This window comes from Benincasa hispida, chromosome 10, assembly GCF_009727055.1.
Source record: "Benincasa hispida cultivar B227 chromosome 10, ASM972705v1, whole genome shotgun sequence".
NCBI classification, from domain to species: Eukaryota; Viridiplantae; Streptophyta; class Magnoliopsida; order Cucurbitales; family Cucurbitaceae; genus Benincasa; species Benincasa hispida.
Window position 1 is genome coordinate 37461437 of NC_052358.1, and position 18495 is coordinate 37479931.

At 32.2% G+C, this 18495-nt stretch overlaps 1 protein-coding gene across 1 annotated transcript; it reads left to right on the forward strand.

Moving 5' to 3' along the window:
• Window positions 1-2303: 2303 nt before the first annotated feature.
• Window positions 2304-5885, forward strand: LOC120088899 (benzyl alcohol O-benzoyltransferase-like). Its single transcript, XM_039046337.1, has 2 exons — window positions 2304-3046; window positions 4838-5885. The coding sequence occupies exons 1-2, from the start codon at window positions 2597-2599 to the stop codon at window positions 5771-5773; spliced, it is 1386 nt and encodes a 461-aa protein (XP_038902265.1). The 5' UTR covers window positions 2304-2596; the 3' UTR covers window positions 5774-5885.
• The last annotated feature ends 12610 nt before the right edge of the window (window positions 5886-18495 follow it).

An 18495-nucleotide genomic window follows, 5' to 3' on the forward strand; every position in this document is an offset into this window, starting at 1 on the left:
TCAAACTAAAAGGAGAATTGATGGACACAACGATGCTAACAATTTGGCCAACACAGAAATAAGTAGAGAGAGAAATAACACACAATATGTTAACCCAATTCGATATAACTTTACCTACATTTGGGGGGCTCAGAGCCCAATTGAAAATAAGATAATAATATTCAAAAGGTTTACAAGGAAGACCACTTATCTAATAAAACTACTATCATGGAATACAGTAAACCTTAGATAGATATTTGGCTTAGACTCCCTCTGAATTTGATGTCACTTATCTCAAGATCTTCTAATGACTCAAGCTCTCCCTGAGTCAGAAGCTTTCAGCTTGTTCGATCTTGCACTTTTAGGCTCCCCCTAAACTCAATGCTTAGTTTCAAGAATCACACACCCTCTATGAAAAATCAGTAGTGTTTCTTTCTTTTTCTTTCTGCAACGGCCGCACAAGAAGATACAATATCTATCAATAAAAAACCTACATTCAATCTGTTTTTAATACTTCCTTTTATAACAACTCTAAAAGGAAGGAGCGGACAAGGAAATCAACATCAATACCAAAAAGGTAAGCAGATAGAACATTCTAAAAGAAAACCAAATCGTTTAACCTGAAGTCAATCGGAGAAGACCAACATTCAAATAAAAGAAAATTTATGTGCCAATTAAACCATAACAAAAGGTATTTAGGAGAATTTGGAATGGTTGGGGTGTGGGATATGGAGGGTTATTGTATAATTAATTGGAACAGAAGCACGTGTCGGGGAAATTAGGGTTTGAGGTGTGATTTTTATGGAGGAGAAATAATTATTGTGAGTTTGACAATATCATCAATGCTTTCATGCAAAATATCAACATTAACTTAGAGACCTTGCATATATGTGTATAGTCATTTTGTCATTTTTGTTATTTTTTGGAAATCAATTTCAATGGTTTTTCCTTACCATTTTAAAATCTAGATTTTATTTATTTATTTTTATTTGATCCTCTTTAATTAGATTTGGTGTTTAAATACAGTTTAATATTATTGATATTCAAGAGGGGTTATATATGTCATTTATATATAGATATTTATAATTTAAAGAGAAAAATAAGTTTAAACATTTGCCAAAATTGCCTTTTACAATAGACATCAAACAGACATAATTTTTTCGCATAGATAACAAATCAAATGATTTATTTTAGAACAACTATCGAGTGTATGATTGAATTTTCGAATTTTTTTAGACGAAAATCATATCAATACTATCCTTAAATTCATACCAAATGGATTTGAGAACTTAAAATCAAGTGGCACCCACTTTAATAGTGTTGGTCAAGTGTTGTCAGAAGGCAGTGGGCATATTTTTGAACAAATCTAAAAAGCGACAGAAAAAATGATAAGATATGGTTGGAAAGTATTTAATGCGGCGGACCACAAACAATAATAATTTAAGAAAACATGATAAGATATGGTTGCATGTCAAAGTATATTGAGAGCCTTACATTCTCAGACTTGATAACTTTAATGGATATAATAATATTAATTAATTTACAATAATATAAATATCAATTTTGTATCAATTTAAATCCTACATTTATAATTGTATCCATTTAATCCCTAAACTTTGGGTGCTATCCATTTAAATCTTAAATTATTAATTAAATCAATTTAGACTCTAAATTTTTATAAGTGTATCAATTTAACCTTGGACTTTCGTAATTGTATCAACTTAAACCCTTCATTATGTTTTATTTAAATATACTTACGAAAGTTCAGGGTTTAAATTGATATATTTATAAATGTTCAAGGTTTAAATTGATACAACTATGAAAATACGGGGTCTAAATTGATACGATTATCAGTTTGGGATTTAAATTGATACAATTCCAAAATTCCAAAAGTTCGAGGTTAAAATTGATGCAACTCCTAAAATTTAGGTTTAAATTGATATAAACCTCAAAGTTTAAGGGTATAAATTGATATTTGTTTTTTACAATAATTATGATATAAAAATCTTTCAATTAATAATATTAGTAGCGATAGAAATTAGTGAACATTAATTTATTTTTTTAATTAATTAATAAATATTTATATGGACGAGGAAGAGGATCAAAAATGAATATTTAGTAAATACAGAATTAAGACTAAAAATATAAATGTTGAAATCTAGAAAGTAAATAGAAAAAATCTTTAAAATTAATTCTTTGAAGCTTAGAAAGAAAATTAAAATTAAACTCGAAGTGTAATAATTTGAAACTTTAAAGATAAAATAGAAACTAAGGGGGAAAAAACCTAAATGAGGAAAAAATATTTTTCCCTTTAATTTTCTCATTGACAACTTTTCCACTTCAAACTTTTGTGTAACCATCTTCTTCTTCAAATACCACGCATCCAACATCTTATCTCCCAACTATTCAACTTCAAATTTCATCTGTTCTCTCAAACAACCATTACTATTTCTTCTTCTTCTTTTATTTATTTATCCGTTTCTAAATGGCAATATACTCTAATAACGATTTTCTAAATACCACATATTGCACATCTTCCCTTCTATCATAACACGAGTCTCATTTATTATCTCAAACAACCACTACTATTTCTTCTTCACTCATCTCTGTTTTCTAAATGGCAATATCATCCATTAATAATTTTTTGTTCGAAGTACAACGATCCGAACCAGAATTGGTTGCTCCAGCAAAACCTACACCCCATGAATTTAAGCAACTTTCAGACATCGATGATCAAGAAAGCTTTAGATTTCAAATTCCATTAATATTTTTCTATGCACAAAATGCAAGCATGGAGGGAAGTGATCCAGTGAAGGTAATAAAGAAGGCAATTTCAGAGACATTGGTATTTTACTATCCTTTTGCAGGAAGATTAAGGGAAGGCCCTGGAAGGAAATTGTTTGTTGAATGTACAGCTGAAGGTATCTTATTTATTGAAGCTGATGCAAATGTTACTTTACAACAATTTGGTGATGCCATTCAACCTCCATATGCATTTTTGGATGATGTTTTGTACAATGTTCCAAATTCTGATGGGATCGTTAACTCTCCATTGTTGCTCATTCAGGTATGTTGATTTATTTTGACACTGTCTGATCAATTTTAGACATGGTGTTTAGAACCAGGAGGCATAAAATAGAGGGGTAGTTGTAAATATAGCAATCAAATCCATAGTATTGCATATATAGCAAAATTTAGATCGAAGTTTACCTGTGATAGATTATTATATTGCCAGTAGAAATCTATGAGCGATAAAGTATATCACTAATAACAATCTATAAGCAATTGAGTCTATCACTTATAGATTTTTTTTATTTGAAAATCTTCAGAATTGTTATTTTACACTTAATTATTAGGGTTGTTTTTAAATATAGAAAAAAAACTAAAATATGATAAAATATGGTAAAATTTTAGAACTATCAATAATAGACGTTGATAGATACTGATAGACTTCTATCAGTGTCTATATGTATATTGATAGACACTGATAAAAGTCTATCTTGTAAATATTTTCAATAGTTTTAATATTTAAAATAATTTTCCTAATTATTATCCTAAAAATCTACGCATTACAATTACTTTAAAATTTAATTTTTTAATCATAGATCTACAAATTTCCTTTAATCAAACAAAGAGTTGGAGTTCACAGCTCCATATTCGCTATTTCAAAGTAGGTTAAGTTGATTAATTATTTGGCCCACATATTTTACAATAGAGCATGTAATTATGCACATTTATTGAACCTTTTTATTTTATTCTCTCTCTCCCTTTTCCTCCCATGTTACTAATAACTCCAAAATATATTTATATATATATATTTTTTTAAAAATAGTAAAATAAAAAGTTTAAAGTAACTTACCAATTTGGAATCTTTTCAAATTATGAATTTTGTTTCAAATATAATATACAAATTTTTTAAAATTTAAAACAAAATATAAGATAGACAAATTTTGAACTTTATTCAATTTGAGTATAATAAAAAATTTATTAAAATTCCAATTCCTAGAACTTTATTTTAGAATTCTATTCCAAATTTAAACCAAATTATGAATAGAATGTAATATTTAACTTAAATTAAATTTGGACATATTTCAAACTTTAACTCAATAGTTCAAAAAAGATGTAAATTTTATAGTCAATAGATATCAAATTAATAAACTAGTTGCATTCATATTGAATATCATATCAAATTTGAGGGAACTTGAAATTAAAATGTACAAGAAAGGAAAACACTAATTACCCACAAAATTAGTACTACTTAACTCAACCAAACACTAAGTGCCAAAACCATCCTAATTGTATGGTATAAATATAACAAAAAAGTAACAAGAAAAGTCAACATACACATTTCAAAAGTCTAAGATTAAACAACTTTCCATCCCAAATTTAGACTTTTAAATTCAAACTAGACTAAACAACTTTGCAACATGACAAATTATTATTTAACTCCAAAGACTAATTACGTCTTTAAACTAAATAACTATACACTTAATAACTCAACTCAATGTTCTGAAAGCTCTCTAAACGTTGATAAAAGTGTCCAAATTTAGTCTATATATATTTTCAACAAATAAAGGCCACGAGGTTAAGAAAGAAGGAGAGATAAAAGCTTCTTTTCAATACCATAAAAGCTTTTAGTAATTCAAAATCAATTTAATGTTTCGATTTTATACTTTTAGATTATTTATTCATGCAATGAAAATTGATTCTAAATTATGAAAAACATATTTGGGAGACTATTTTATAGATTTATTTAGTCCAAAAAAAACCTTAAAATTGTTTCTTCTTTTTAACAAGAAGAGTAAAAAGAGAGCTTTATGTTTGATAAATAGTTTCAATGATCATCAATGTAATGTAGGTGACACGGCTCAGTTGCGGTGGTTTCATCTTTGCCATTCGTTTTAATCATACAATGTGTGATGTGCTTGGTTTAATGCAATTCTTGACTGCCATAAGTGAAATAGCTCGCGGTTCCTTTGCTCCGTCTATTCTTCCAGTGTGGCAAAGAGCTTTCTTAAATGCAAGGGACCCTCCAACAGTCACTTGTCGCCACCCTGAATATGACCAAGTTATTGACACCAAACACACCACCATTCCCCTGAACGACATGGACCATTGCTCTATTTTCTTTGGCTCCACTGAGATCTCTACCATTCGTAAAACCTTACCCATCCACATTCGTCAGTGCTCTTCCTTCGACCTCATCACTGCTTGCCTTTGGCGCACTCGTACCATAGCCCTTCAACCAGACCCGAACGACGAAATGCGATTATTTTGTGTTGTGAATTTACGTTCAAAATCAAACTCTATACCCTTAGGATACTATGGCAACACGTCTATTTTTTCAGCAGCAGTCACCACTGCAGCCAAACTTTGCCATAACCCACTAGGTTATGCAGTTGAATTGGTTAGAAAGGCAAAGGGAGGGGTGACAGAAGAGTACATGAAGTCTGTGGCAGAACTTATGGTAATCAAAGGACGACCTAAGATAACTTCTGTGAGATCCTACGCTGTATCAGACATAACAAAACTTGAGATGGAGAACATAGATTTTGGATGGGGAAATGCCCTTTTTGGAGGATTTGTTATGATAGATATTGCAAAACTTCCTTGTTCGGGAAGTTTTTGTAATCGTTTCAAAAACAACAAAGGGGAATTGGGAACATTGGTGTCTTTCTCCTTGCCTGCTCCAGCCATGGAGAGATTTGTGGTAGAACTTGATGCTTTGATCAAAACAAAACCATCGAACGAATTGAAAAATTCTAAAGGGTCGTTCATTAAATCTATTTTGTAATGGAAAATTATTTAGTTTGTGGGAAACAAGCGTGAGGATGTATTGTAATAGTATAACCTATTATAGTTTATTGTTGTGAAATAAAGCATGTAACATATAGTGATTCTACCTTTTTTTGGTATAACAAATTATTTTACTAATCAACAAGTTCTAAATTTCAACTAACTTGTAAAAGCTCATAAGTAAAAAACTTTTAGATTCAACTTTTTCTAGACATATTTCTTAAATCTTTTAGTTAATGGTTTAAATAAACTGACTAAACTAAGTCCAATTATCTAACTAATTGTTTAATTAAGTATATTGATAAACTAATTTAAGTATATTCTAATTACTTACTAATTAAAATATATTTGAAAATAACCCTATCTATATTATGTATTAATAACATATAAAATTAAAATTAAAAATTGAAACAAAAATAGATACTTTCAAAGTTTGTGATTCCAAAATAAATGTTAAATTGAAACATGTAGTTTAGTAAAGAAGACACCATTACCATTTTAAAAGTTGATGGTTTAATTACCATTAGAAGAAATCGAACCTCTCCCGATGTCAAAATTCCCTGGGAATGGGCGGAAAATGCGTCGGGAGAGGAATGGATCGTTGGGAGTTTGGTTGGAAAAACCCGTCGGGAGAGGAACGCCTGACGCATGCAAGGAAGGTGTTGGGAGTTAATCAAGAAACTCTATTAACGGGCAGAAATGCACGTTATTACAGTGCTAAGTTTTTAAACAATACTGGCTTGCATTGATAAAATATGTAAGATTGTGTCCAAAAATCATTAAGTTCAGCGGTTGCATGCGTTCATTGCATAGAGAGTCTAAAGAAAGAACCTAAAGACTCGAGAGAGCTAGGTTAGAATCAAGACTCGAGAGAGCAAGATTAGATCTGCATAAGCAAGAGATAGGGACTTAGAGATAAGCTCTGTTTGTCAACCTGCATCACATGCACCCTAGAGATAGGTATGATATTATGTGGTCGCCTTATTTGTGTGTGTGTCATCTTGTCACCGCATGGGTAAGAATAGAGGCTTATGTGTAGGTCCTATAGACTAATCGCATATATCGCATATGTTTTAGCATTAGAAGCCGTAGCATTCGCATCGAGAGATGGTTTACTATTGTATGTGTGTTGCATGATCGCATAGCATGAACGCATCATAGGGAGTGTTAGCCGAAACCCATCTCAACCCGTTCACCACATACTCATCGCATTTTCCGTATTATCAACTCTTTTCGAAACTCCGCCGCATTTGTTTATTTTAATTACCGCAAACAACAAACCAACATTTATTTGAGTTACCGGTAACCGCAAAGTCTTTTTGAAAATTATCACCACATACCGTTTTTCCAAGTCCCTGAGTTCGACCCTAGACTTACCAGGAAACTCAGTGGGGTTTACACTTGGATTCCACTTAGAAAACTCGAGTGCTCAACACATTTCCATCACCGCATTTCATCCATAATTCTACCTCATAAAATAATGCATCAACTCTCGATGCCCTATACATGCATCGGGAGTTCCTTGACTAACTCCCGACACCTTGTTCTATGTGTCGGGAGTTCTCGAACTCTAGATGGTTTGTTTCTTGCGTCGAGAGTTCTTGAACACCCGACGGTTTGTTTCATGCATCAAGAGTTACAGGAACTCCCGACGTAGTAATATATGCGTGGGGAGTTCCTTCATTAGTTGAAAATTGTCTTTTAAATATTTTTAATTTATAGTCTGTAATTTTTTAAAATTTGATCTGAATAACCTGTAAAACATAAATAACCAAAAAAATAGATTCACATAATAAATAAAACAATGAAAACGAAGTCCATACTATAATAAATAAATAAAAAATTACAATATCCTAGAATAAAACAAAGTCGATACTAAATAAAAGAAATTTACTTTCACAAATACATAGAAGAAATAAAATGAAAACGTCTGGAACACGTTTGGAACACAACATCTTGAACAATCGTCCAACCTCATCTCTGAACAACATGCTACAATAAAAAAAAACATTCAAATGTCATCATCTTTAAACTTTCATAACACGTTCAAACTTCATAAACAAAATATCCATGAACACATTAGAACTTCATAAACATTCATAAATACACAAGAACTTCAAGTTCAACGATAAAATGAGTATAATCAAATTCTGTCCACCTCCACGACAAACATGAAACCTCCCGAACATCAAAAAACACACAAATTTCATAAACAAGAACGAACACACATAAAACTCAATCTTTCTCCCCAAAATGGTTTAAACCAATGTCAACCCACTCCCACAACACATTAGAACTTCATAACATTTATAAACACACAAGAACTCCAAGTTCAACAACAAAACGAGTATAATCAAACTCTATCCACCCCGCACGACAAACATAAAACCTCCCGAACATCAAAAAATACATAAAAATATACAAATTTCATAAACAAGAACGAACACACTTAAAACTCAAACTTTCTCTTCAAAATGGTTTAAACCAATCTCAATCTACCCCCAACAATACATTAGAACTTCATAAACATTCATAAACACATAAGAACTCCAAGTTCAACGACAAAAAAAATATAATCAAACTCTATCCATCCCCCACGACAAACATGAAACCTCCGAAAACCCAAGAAACGACAAAAAGCACATTAAAATCTAATTGTTTGGCTACCATAACTGCAGGATAGCCATCAATTCTTTATCATAAAACTACTTAAGACATAACTAATTTGCTACCATAACTGTAGGATAGCAACATATTAGATAACTAAATAATGTAGTAATCGTACCTAATTCGATGGGTCTCCTCTCTGTGATTGTATCATGTCTTCAATCATTTTTTTCATTTCTTCCATTTGTCTTGTATGATCCTCTTTCATTTGTTTCTGAACGACTTCAAGTTCCTTAATCCTTGACTAAGACTATTCGAAATTGGCTCTCAATTCCTCCATTTCCCTCCCCATTCCTTGAGTAGATGACGAACTCGATGTGATGCTACCTTTTCTTAACTTAGGTTTAGGGCTTCAACCTAGGCCTTTCGAATATCCGGGCCGTCTACCCAAAACTGTCTCACAGATTTCATCCCCTGTTAATAGTTGAGAACCTTTTAGAATGGAGTTGGATTGTAATTCCAAAATTTGATTCTAGACATATTAATTAAATGTGTAAGTACGAGCGACTAAAGTTAGAAATGAAAAACAACACGATAGTAAAAAAAAAAATATTACATATGCATTTTCAGCTGCCTCATTCACGAACTTGCCACCTTTAGAGTTTGTTTCCCTAAATAGGTCAACACGTCCTATTTCTTAACCTTTCTTTGCCTGCAACTCTGCCTGAATCTGCAAGAATGACTTCGATCCGCCTACGTGGTCGAACCTATTCTTCCTATTCGTCTCCCATATTTCCTACATTTCAACAAAAAAATAAATAACATATATTCTATAATAGTAAATGCAGTAAATGAAACACGCCCTGAATTATTTTAACCTGAAATGCTTCACTCTCGAAGCGGTCACACAAAAAATACAAATCTTCTGGCTTATTTTTAAGCCAGCTAGGCAAGTTGGCACGTGCTTGCTTAGGATCTCCACATTTCCTGTAATGTCTGTGCAAATCTGCTCTAAATTCTTTGAAAGAGATTTGCATTTGATGTTCTATAAAATAGTTAAGTCGTTGATTGGACAGATCAAGTTCGAAATGAGGTTACAAAAGAATGAAGGAAGAATTAGCATAGATGATGTTCATGACTCTTAGTCAACAATTGACTCTAAAAGAATAAACTTATAATTACTTACCAATAATTGACTCTTAGCCATATCTATAAATGGAACCTTAGTAAAAGTACAACATCGTACTGGAAATGCAGATCTCACGACAACACCAATCACATTACTAAATCGTACCGAATGCTGAGAAATCGGCTTCGTCTCCCCCTCATTTATTATGATTGTAATTCTATCCTATTTTTTTACGTATTTTTCCAACTCGATGTTTCATGAATGCTCGCATTTTCTCCGAGTGGATGCTAAGCTACTATCTAAGGAATAAAAAATTTAAAACAGTTTATGATATATTTTAGTTAACATAATATATTTCAAAATATACTAACTGGAGTGTCAGCCACAGAAGATCTCGTGTTGCCTAGATATATCTTCTGGAATTCTTTATCAACGTCCTCTTGTCTATTAGGGATTGACATCGTATCTATACAAACACAAAAAAGATAAAATAATATTAAATTAATATGAAATACGTGTAAATAGAGAAAAAGAGAATTTAGTCGATACATCATTACTCATCATTGTAATCTAATTCAAATTATTCATCAGCACTTGAACTGTTATTGGGAGATAATTGTTCTTCATCATCATCGTTTATGAAGTCATGATCACCATGTCCGATAATTGGTCTTTCCACAACTATAGAATTGGTCTTTCCACAACTATAGAATCAACGTCAACTCTGCATAAAGTAACCTCCTCAATAGTTTCATCCACTCGGACTCCACCAACAATTTCTAGTAAATCTAGTTATGCATTTTCAACATTATCCACTTCTGTTATGTCCCATATTCACTTATTTTGGTCTACTTGAACAACTTTCCAATTGCTACCATATTTGATGTCATTAATGTAAAAGACTTGTTGTGCTTGGATAGCAAAGATGAAAGGCTCATCGACATACCACAAGTGTGATGTATTGATCGATTTATATCGTAAATCCACATGTGTCCTATTACTTTTGTTGTTATCTGTATCAAACCATCTACAGTTCAACAAAAAAACACGTCTTCTACTTGCATATTGGAAATCTAATACTTCGTTTACAATACCGTAGAAATTGTTATCCACACTTCCGTTCCCACTGATCTCCCCTATTATTTTGTGTAGCTCGACGATTATCATGCTCTACAGTGTGAAATCGTACCCTATTAACAATGCATCAATGGTAAGAGCGCACCTCAGACGAAGGTCCCATTGCAAGTGAAAAGAAATCATCGGAGATATCTTCTCTCTCGTGCCGTTGTAGAACCTGATAGTTAATTATAATTAAAAATGACTACGAAACATGAATCGTCTCTCAACTGTTGCATACAAAATGACTATGTATACCTGAGATCTGAACCAATCGGGAAATTTGCGTTGATGTCTTATATATAAGTTAGAGGCGCTTTGAGCTTCACGATGAATTAACCTCAAGTGTTGTCTACTAAATTGATCATTTGAAAGTTATATCAAAATATTTACCCTAGAACATAGAAATTTATAAAGTTTGAAACGTACTTGCGATAGTCTGTTATTTCTTTACAATTGTTGAGAATGTACCAATGTGTGATACACTTTTCCTCCGCTGATAGCGTCCGTAAATTTAACGCCCCTAATGGTCCTGCCCTCTACCTAAATAATTCAAATTCACCAAATATCTCATGATCAGGAATGCTATCATCATTTTGTTTATCTCTATTGAATCTCGTTTCAATCCCACTTAGATATCGCGAGCAGAAGTTCCATGATTCATTCATTGCATATGCTTCTGCTATAGACCCCTTAGGACGTGCTTCGTTCCGTACAAATTGTTTCAATGTTCGTAAACTTCTTTCAATAGGATACATCCAACTGTAACTAACTGGACCCACCACTTTGTTTTCATATGGTAGATGAACTGTAAGGTGTACCATTACATCGAAGAAGGCATGCAAGAATATTTTCTCCAACTTACAAAGTATGACTATGATGTCTGCTTGTAGTCTATTCAAATCACTTACATATATTGTCTTTGCACATAAGTTGCGAAAGAATATACACAATTCAACAATAGCAGTGGATACGTTCTTCGGTAGGTATGCTCGAATACCAATAGGGAGTAGTCTGTAAAGCCATACATGACAATCGTGTGTTTTCAGCCCCAATATTTTTTCATCTTTGTCATTCACACATCGTGATATGTTAGACACAAATCCATCAGGAAATTTCACTGATTTCAAATACTTACAAAACAAAATCCATTCACCATTAGTTAATGTGTATGCTGCATGTGGTTTTACAAATCTGTTATCAACCTGCATCAAGTGTAGGTCTTTTCTTATCTTCAAATCTTGTATGTCTAACCGAGCGTTCGTTTTATCCTTTGTCTTTCCTTCAATATTTAACAATGTTCCCACCAAATTGTCGCATATATTTTTTTCAATATGCATTACATTCAATTTATGTCGTAACAATAGTTAGGACTAATATGGAAATTGGAAAAAAAATAATTTTCTTAGTCTAGTTAGAATTCGTTTTCTTTTTTTATCTTGCTTCGATGGATGTTTGCTAAGAACATAAAAGTTTAACGTATTTATTTGTTGTAAGATCTCTTCTCCATTCATTACGACTGAAGGAGGTCTACGTTCAACTTTTCCATCATGTTGCCTACTTCGACGCTAACTATGATTCTCTGGAAGATAACAACGATGTCCTTTAAATGATATTTTCCCTCTTATCCCGAAGGACGAATTATCTTCTTTGCATATTGGACATGCTTGATAACCTATTGTACTCCACCCAGATAGGTCACCGTATGTAGAGAAGTCATTAATCGTCCATAATAAAGTAGCATATAGTTGAAAAAACTCACCAATAACATAATCATAAGTTCGTACACCAATTGTCTATAACACTTTTAACTCTCCAATCAACGGCTGTAAGTAAACATCAATTTCTTTTCCATGAGATTTTGGACCAGGTATGAGTAAAGACATGAAGAAGTTTGTTTCCTTCATGCATTTCCAAAGGGGCAAATTACAAGGAATTATCACCGCAAGCCACATATTATAAGAAGTACTCATATTTCCAAACGGACTGAACCCATCTGATGCTAATCCCAAAAGAACATTTCAGGGATCTAAAGCGAAATGAGGAAATTCACGATCAACATGTTTCCACCCCTCTACATCAGCTGGATGTCGCAATACATCCTCTGTTTCAACTCGTTTATCTTTATGCCATCTCATATCAGAAGTGCCTTTTTTTTATGCAAACAATCGTTTTAATCTCAGTATCAATGGAAAATGACGCAGTGCCTTATGTGGTATTTTTTTTACCCTCACCATCATTAACTTTGTACCGAGACTCACTACAAACGGGGCATTGTTGTAAATCTACAAACTCTTTCCAATACAATACACAATCATATTTGCATGCATGAATACACTCATAACCTAGGCCTAAATCACGCAATTTTCACTTGGTTTCATAAAAGGAAGTAGGTATAGCGGTACCAGCTAGAAACACTGCTTTTAACAATTCCAGCAACATGTAAAACGATTTGTTACTCCAGCCGTTGAGAACTTTGATATGCATCAACTTCACTAAAAAGTTCAAGGATGAAAATTGCGAACAACAGGGTATAATTCATTACATGCTTCGGTCATTAAATCCTCGAATAAGTTCATGGTATTTCTTTCTTGACCATTAGAGGACATTTCATTCTCAGTCCCTTCTTCATTTGCATTTTTTTTTTCAATTGGAACTTGTAAATCATTTATAAGATTCAACATCTCATTTTCTTCGACAACATTTCCCTCTATACTATCTACTTCAACATTCTGTATTGAATGAATTGTATGACTTTCAAAACCTCTAGACAAGTTTACTGGCTCTCCATGATAATCCCATTCACAGTATGAGGGTGATATTCCATATATTAATAGATGTTGTTCCACGATATCTACCTTTTCCCAAATTGAATTCATACAATTCTTGTATGGACATCTTATTTGTCCGGAATCAATAACATGAAACTTCGTCATATCTAAAAATTGGGATACCCCTTCTCTATACTCCAATGATAACTTATTCCTTAGTTTAATCCATTCTTTATTCATCCTTAAAAATAAATCTTTTTTGACCAACTTGTAATCCAAAACAATAACCTGGATTAGAGGACAAAGTCAAAGTCTTTATTAAACATGAATTTTGATTAATTTAATACAAAATTCTAAGTTTGTTCGGAGAATTAAAAATTTTAAATAATTTATAATAGATGATTTGACTTTTTTTGCCCCTAACATTATTGATTTTTTTCCCCTAAACTAAGTCCAAAATTAAGTAAATTGTATCATCCATGATCCACAAAATTGGCTAAATTAGAACATCCATAATCCACAATTCACAATAATCCACCAAATTGCAGAAATTGTCACATCTATTAATATAAATTAAGTAATCCATAACATTAAGAATTAAAAAGAAAAAAAAAACTCAATCCACAATAACATCCACAATCTAAAAAAAAAAAAAAAAACTCAATCCACAATAACATGCTAGAAATTAAAAACAATGGCTAAAATTAATATACAAAATAAGAGAAAATAAAGGGGGAAGATTATGCGGGCGGCAGACTGAAGAAAGGCGGTGGCTGAAGAGAGGCGGTGACTGAAGAGGGCAGTAGGTTGAAGAGAGGCGTTGGGAGAATCGTCGGTGACGGTTAGTGTAAGGTGTCAGGACTTCCTCGAAACTCCCAACGCCTATTTTACTCGTCGGGAGTTCTGGGAACTCCCGATGATGTTTTACTTCGTTAGGAGACACCCTGTCTCCCGACGACCGAGTTCTTGACGACCGATTTAGGCATCGGGGGAGCTCATTTTTCTTGTAGTGTACGAGCTAAGAAGAGGAGTAGCATATTTTAACTTTTCATAAAAATAGCAAATTAACATTTCATTTGTAAAAATGAAAAAACCAATTAAAAATAAGAAATAAACAAATTTGTAAAAGTCTAAATTACCCCAACTATACAAATGAGATTGCAACTCACTTATGAAGAAATATTTATAATTACACTATAATTAAAACAAACATCTACAGACTATCGGTGTCTCTCTTGGCCAGGCTCTGAGCACCGCACCAATCTCTTCTCCATTCAAGTCGTCACCATTTTCCTTTCCAAAATCAACTCCTCTAATAATAGTGGTGTTGGGGTTGATGCCCTATGAAGGGAAACCAGTGACGGTTTCACAGCAAAACTGAGGATCGATCCCAGTTTTACGATTCACAAAATTTACAGAGAGGAAGATTATGCAATAATCAAAAACTAATTTTACAACTTGTTTTTACATAGGAATTAGGGAAGAAGAATTTCTTACCCTTGAAGCCAAAAAAAACTTCACCTGTTCCCTCGAACGGATCACGATCTCTTCTCCGATCAAAACACACCACAAAAGGAGTCTCCTGTATTCTCTAGGGTTGAGAATTGGCAAGAGTTGTATGGGCTCTACCCTAGATTTAGAAGAGGGAGAATGAGAGATTGGGAAAGAAGAAAATTTTCTTCTTTGTAAAATTTCTACAGAGAGCAATCCGAGAGAAGATATTAGATCCACAATTGATGGAAGAAGACTACTGACCCCTTCTATTCCCAACCACACACTTCACATAATGTCCTTAGAGAAAATAGGGGTATTAAATTAAAATAAAATAATTTAATATATATATATATACTATATGTTATATCAAATATAACACATAACCTATAGTTTTATATTGTATCAATTACAATATGACCTATAGTTTTATTTTCTCTCAATAATGCATGACATTTAATATAAATCATATTTATTTTAAATTCAATTATATGCATCACATTCACATAATTAATATTTGAATCATATTCAAATATTTAATTTCTCTCAACTATTTATTGTATTTATCATAAATCATATTTATATAAATTTAATTATATGAATCTCATTCATATAATTAGTAATTTAGTCATATTCAAATTCCTCTCAAGATATTTTATATTATGATGTATCTAATACAGTATATTAATTATCAAACATATATAATTAATTTAATTAATTATATCATATATAATTAATTTCTTCAATTAATTTGAACACTTCAAATTAATCAAAAATAAATTCTCAACTAAATCCCTTTTGAGCTATAGAGGGAACCTTATGGACCTATAGATTGAACTTTAATGGTACTTGGATAATTAATTAAACTCTATAATTAAATTATCCAACTTCCAATAACTGTCCGTCATTCCACTCAAGACCGACAACTGCACTCTTCACACTACAAATATATTTCTGTGTCCATTAGATATAACCAATCAACGATGCGATGATTCTTCACAAATTGTTTGTAAACACAATTTGATCAAAATTACCGTTTTGCCCCTGTAGTTACATCTAACTCCTTAAGTACCATTGATTCCTTTAATGAATAATAAGTCAGATTCCAACTATGACAAAGTCCTCTCAGGCCAGGAGAGGGTGTGGCCACATTTTTCAAACTTTGGAATCAGTTCTTAATAAAGTAATTTATCTACTTGCCCCGACATTAGGGAATGAGTGAATTCCGTCTTGTGTAGTTGTGTTTCCAGCTTCCCAATCAGACGAATCCCGAAAACGGTAGGCATATTGAGTTGTCAATATGATCATTCTCACCCACACAAATGAAAGGATCGCCTTCATGAGTAGGAGTTCACAACTCACTAAGGATTTAGGTCATGTCACTATGGTCATCTTAGTAAAATTTAAGTCTCCATTATTAACGGTGTTATATAATGAGACTAACAATTTCGTGGTCCGGTCTTATACAAACTCTTTGTATAAGATACCCAGCTCACATGTCTCTACATTAATTATCAGAATTAGATTATTTGTAGCACTTTACAACACTTGTAATATCTACAAAGCGGGTTGTATCCATAGTGTCACCAAGATAAAGTACCTAGTCTTATCTATATACGACAGACCGTTTAGGTTATTATTTAAACAAGATCCACCTATATGTCTCTACATACTTTTTAAAATTATATAAAATAATCTAGGATCTTTAGTTTATTGTATTGAGTGTATGCTCATAAAAGAATAATTTGTAGGAAGCCATGCTTCCTAAATCCATACCCCAAACAGGGGTTGGGCTTAGGATGCCTAACCCATCCAATCCCAACCCTTGAAACAAATGGCTCCTTAATATTTTCAAAATCATTTTAAAATTAAAACAAAAAATAAAAAAAACAAAAAAACAAAAAAAAAAAAACTCAAACATGTTGAAAGAAAATTTGTTTTTTCTTTTTATTTTTGAAAATTAAAAAAATAGTTTTGACAAATTTCTTCTACTTAGGACACTACTTCTACCTACAAATTTCTTCCTTTGTTATTTGCTTTCCACAAATGATTTAGAAAACAAACCAAAATTTGAGAATTAAAAAAACAGTTTTCAAAAAGTTGTTTTTGTTTTTAGAATTTGGCTAAGAATTCAACCATGGTATTTAAGAAAGATGCAACTCATTGTAAGAAATGTGATTGAAATGCTAACAAGAGCATAACTCAATTGGCATAGTGTTCATACTATCGACCTTGAGGTTTGAGGTTCAATTCCTCTACCCCGGACATTAATTATAGTACCTTTAAAAAAAAAAAGGCCCATTTCAATATGTAGGTGAATGAATAATTATTTTTTAGTATGAAATTTTCTAAAAAATAAAAAATAATAATTCTACCAATTTTTTAGAGAAAGATTATCTGAAAATTCTTTTTCTTTATTCACTCTCTTCTTTCAAGAGCGGTTCCCACATACCGGATCGTTACCAAAGTCATAGTTGGAAAACCAATAAACACAAAATAGCATACATAGTCAGTCACACACAACAACAACCAAAATGATGATTTAACCCAGATAAAGAAAGTGAATGAGGATAATAACTTTCCTTGTGCAGACCTTCAACGTTTGGTATTCTTAGAAATAATTTGACCATTTGTTCTAATTACTGCAGACAAATTTCTTACAATAAGAAGCCTGCATTTAAGTTGTATTGTTTTAGTTATGGAAGGTAATTATTCCGTAAGCCTTTCATTAGCTATTATATATCGTTCCTATGTATAATTCCCTTATCAAGCCTCTTTGTTCTTTGTGAGTCAGAGATAAAAACTTTGGCCTTGCACATATTGTAAATCATAGAATTCGGTTGAACATCAAAGAATTCGGTTGAACATCAAAGAATTGTAGATTTATTTTAGAAATTATCTTATTCTTGAATATTATTTTCAATAGCAAGGAAGATCTCGGAGAAAGAGGAAGACTTTGAGGAGGAGACTACCAGTTTGAGTAGAATATTTCACTACGTTTACGTATCACCAATGGTATGATGCTTAAACTTTTTTGAGTTATTTATATTTTTATTTCTTTCAAGAAATTAAAAAATGTGATTCCATTGCTTCCGTTATGGGATAGATATGTTTGATTCCTTCACTTCTCAAGAACGAATAAAGCTTCAAGATGATTTAGAGAAACACCTGAAGATCTATAATGTTTCTTGCTTCACGCACAATCACTAAGATTGACATACTTGTGGTTTCTAAGAAACACACAAGACAGTGGCACGATAATTCTTCAAACACGCCAACCCTAAAAATAGTACAACAACTTCTCAAATATGCACAGTATAGGAGGAGGAAACAGACTCGTTACATAATTTGCAGAGACCAAAAATGAGAATATCTTCAAAAATAATCTGCAGAATTTTCCCGATAAAGAAAATATAACCAAGATAATTAGCATTTCGTGGGACAACTCGTATCGAACAACAACTGGCATAGCAACCATAAAAAAATATTGTCAACACCAAATATCTAACAACTTGAATATTCACTTCTACTTAGGTTTGCTATTCTTCTTTTTACTCACTCTACACCTTATACATAACTTCTCTTAGTTAGATGGTTTAATTTAAC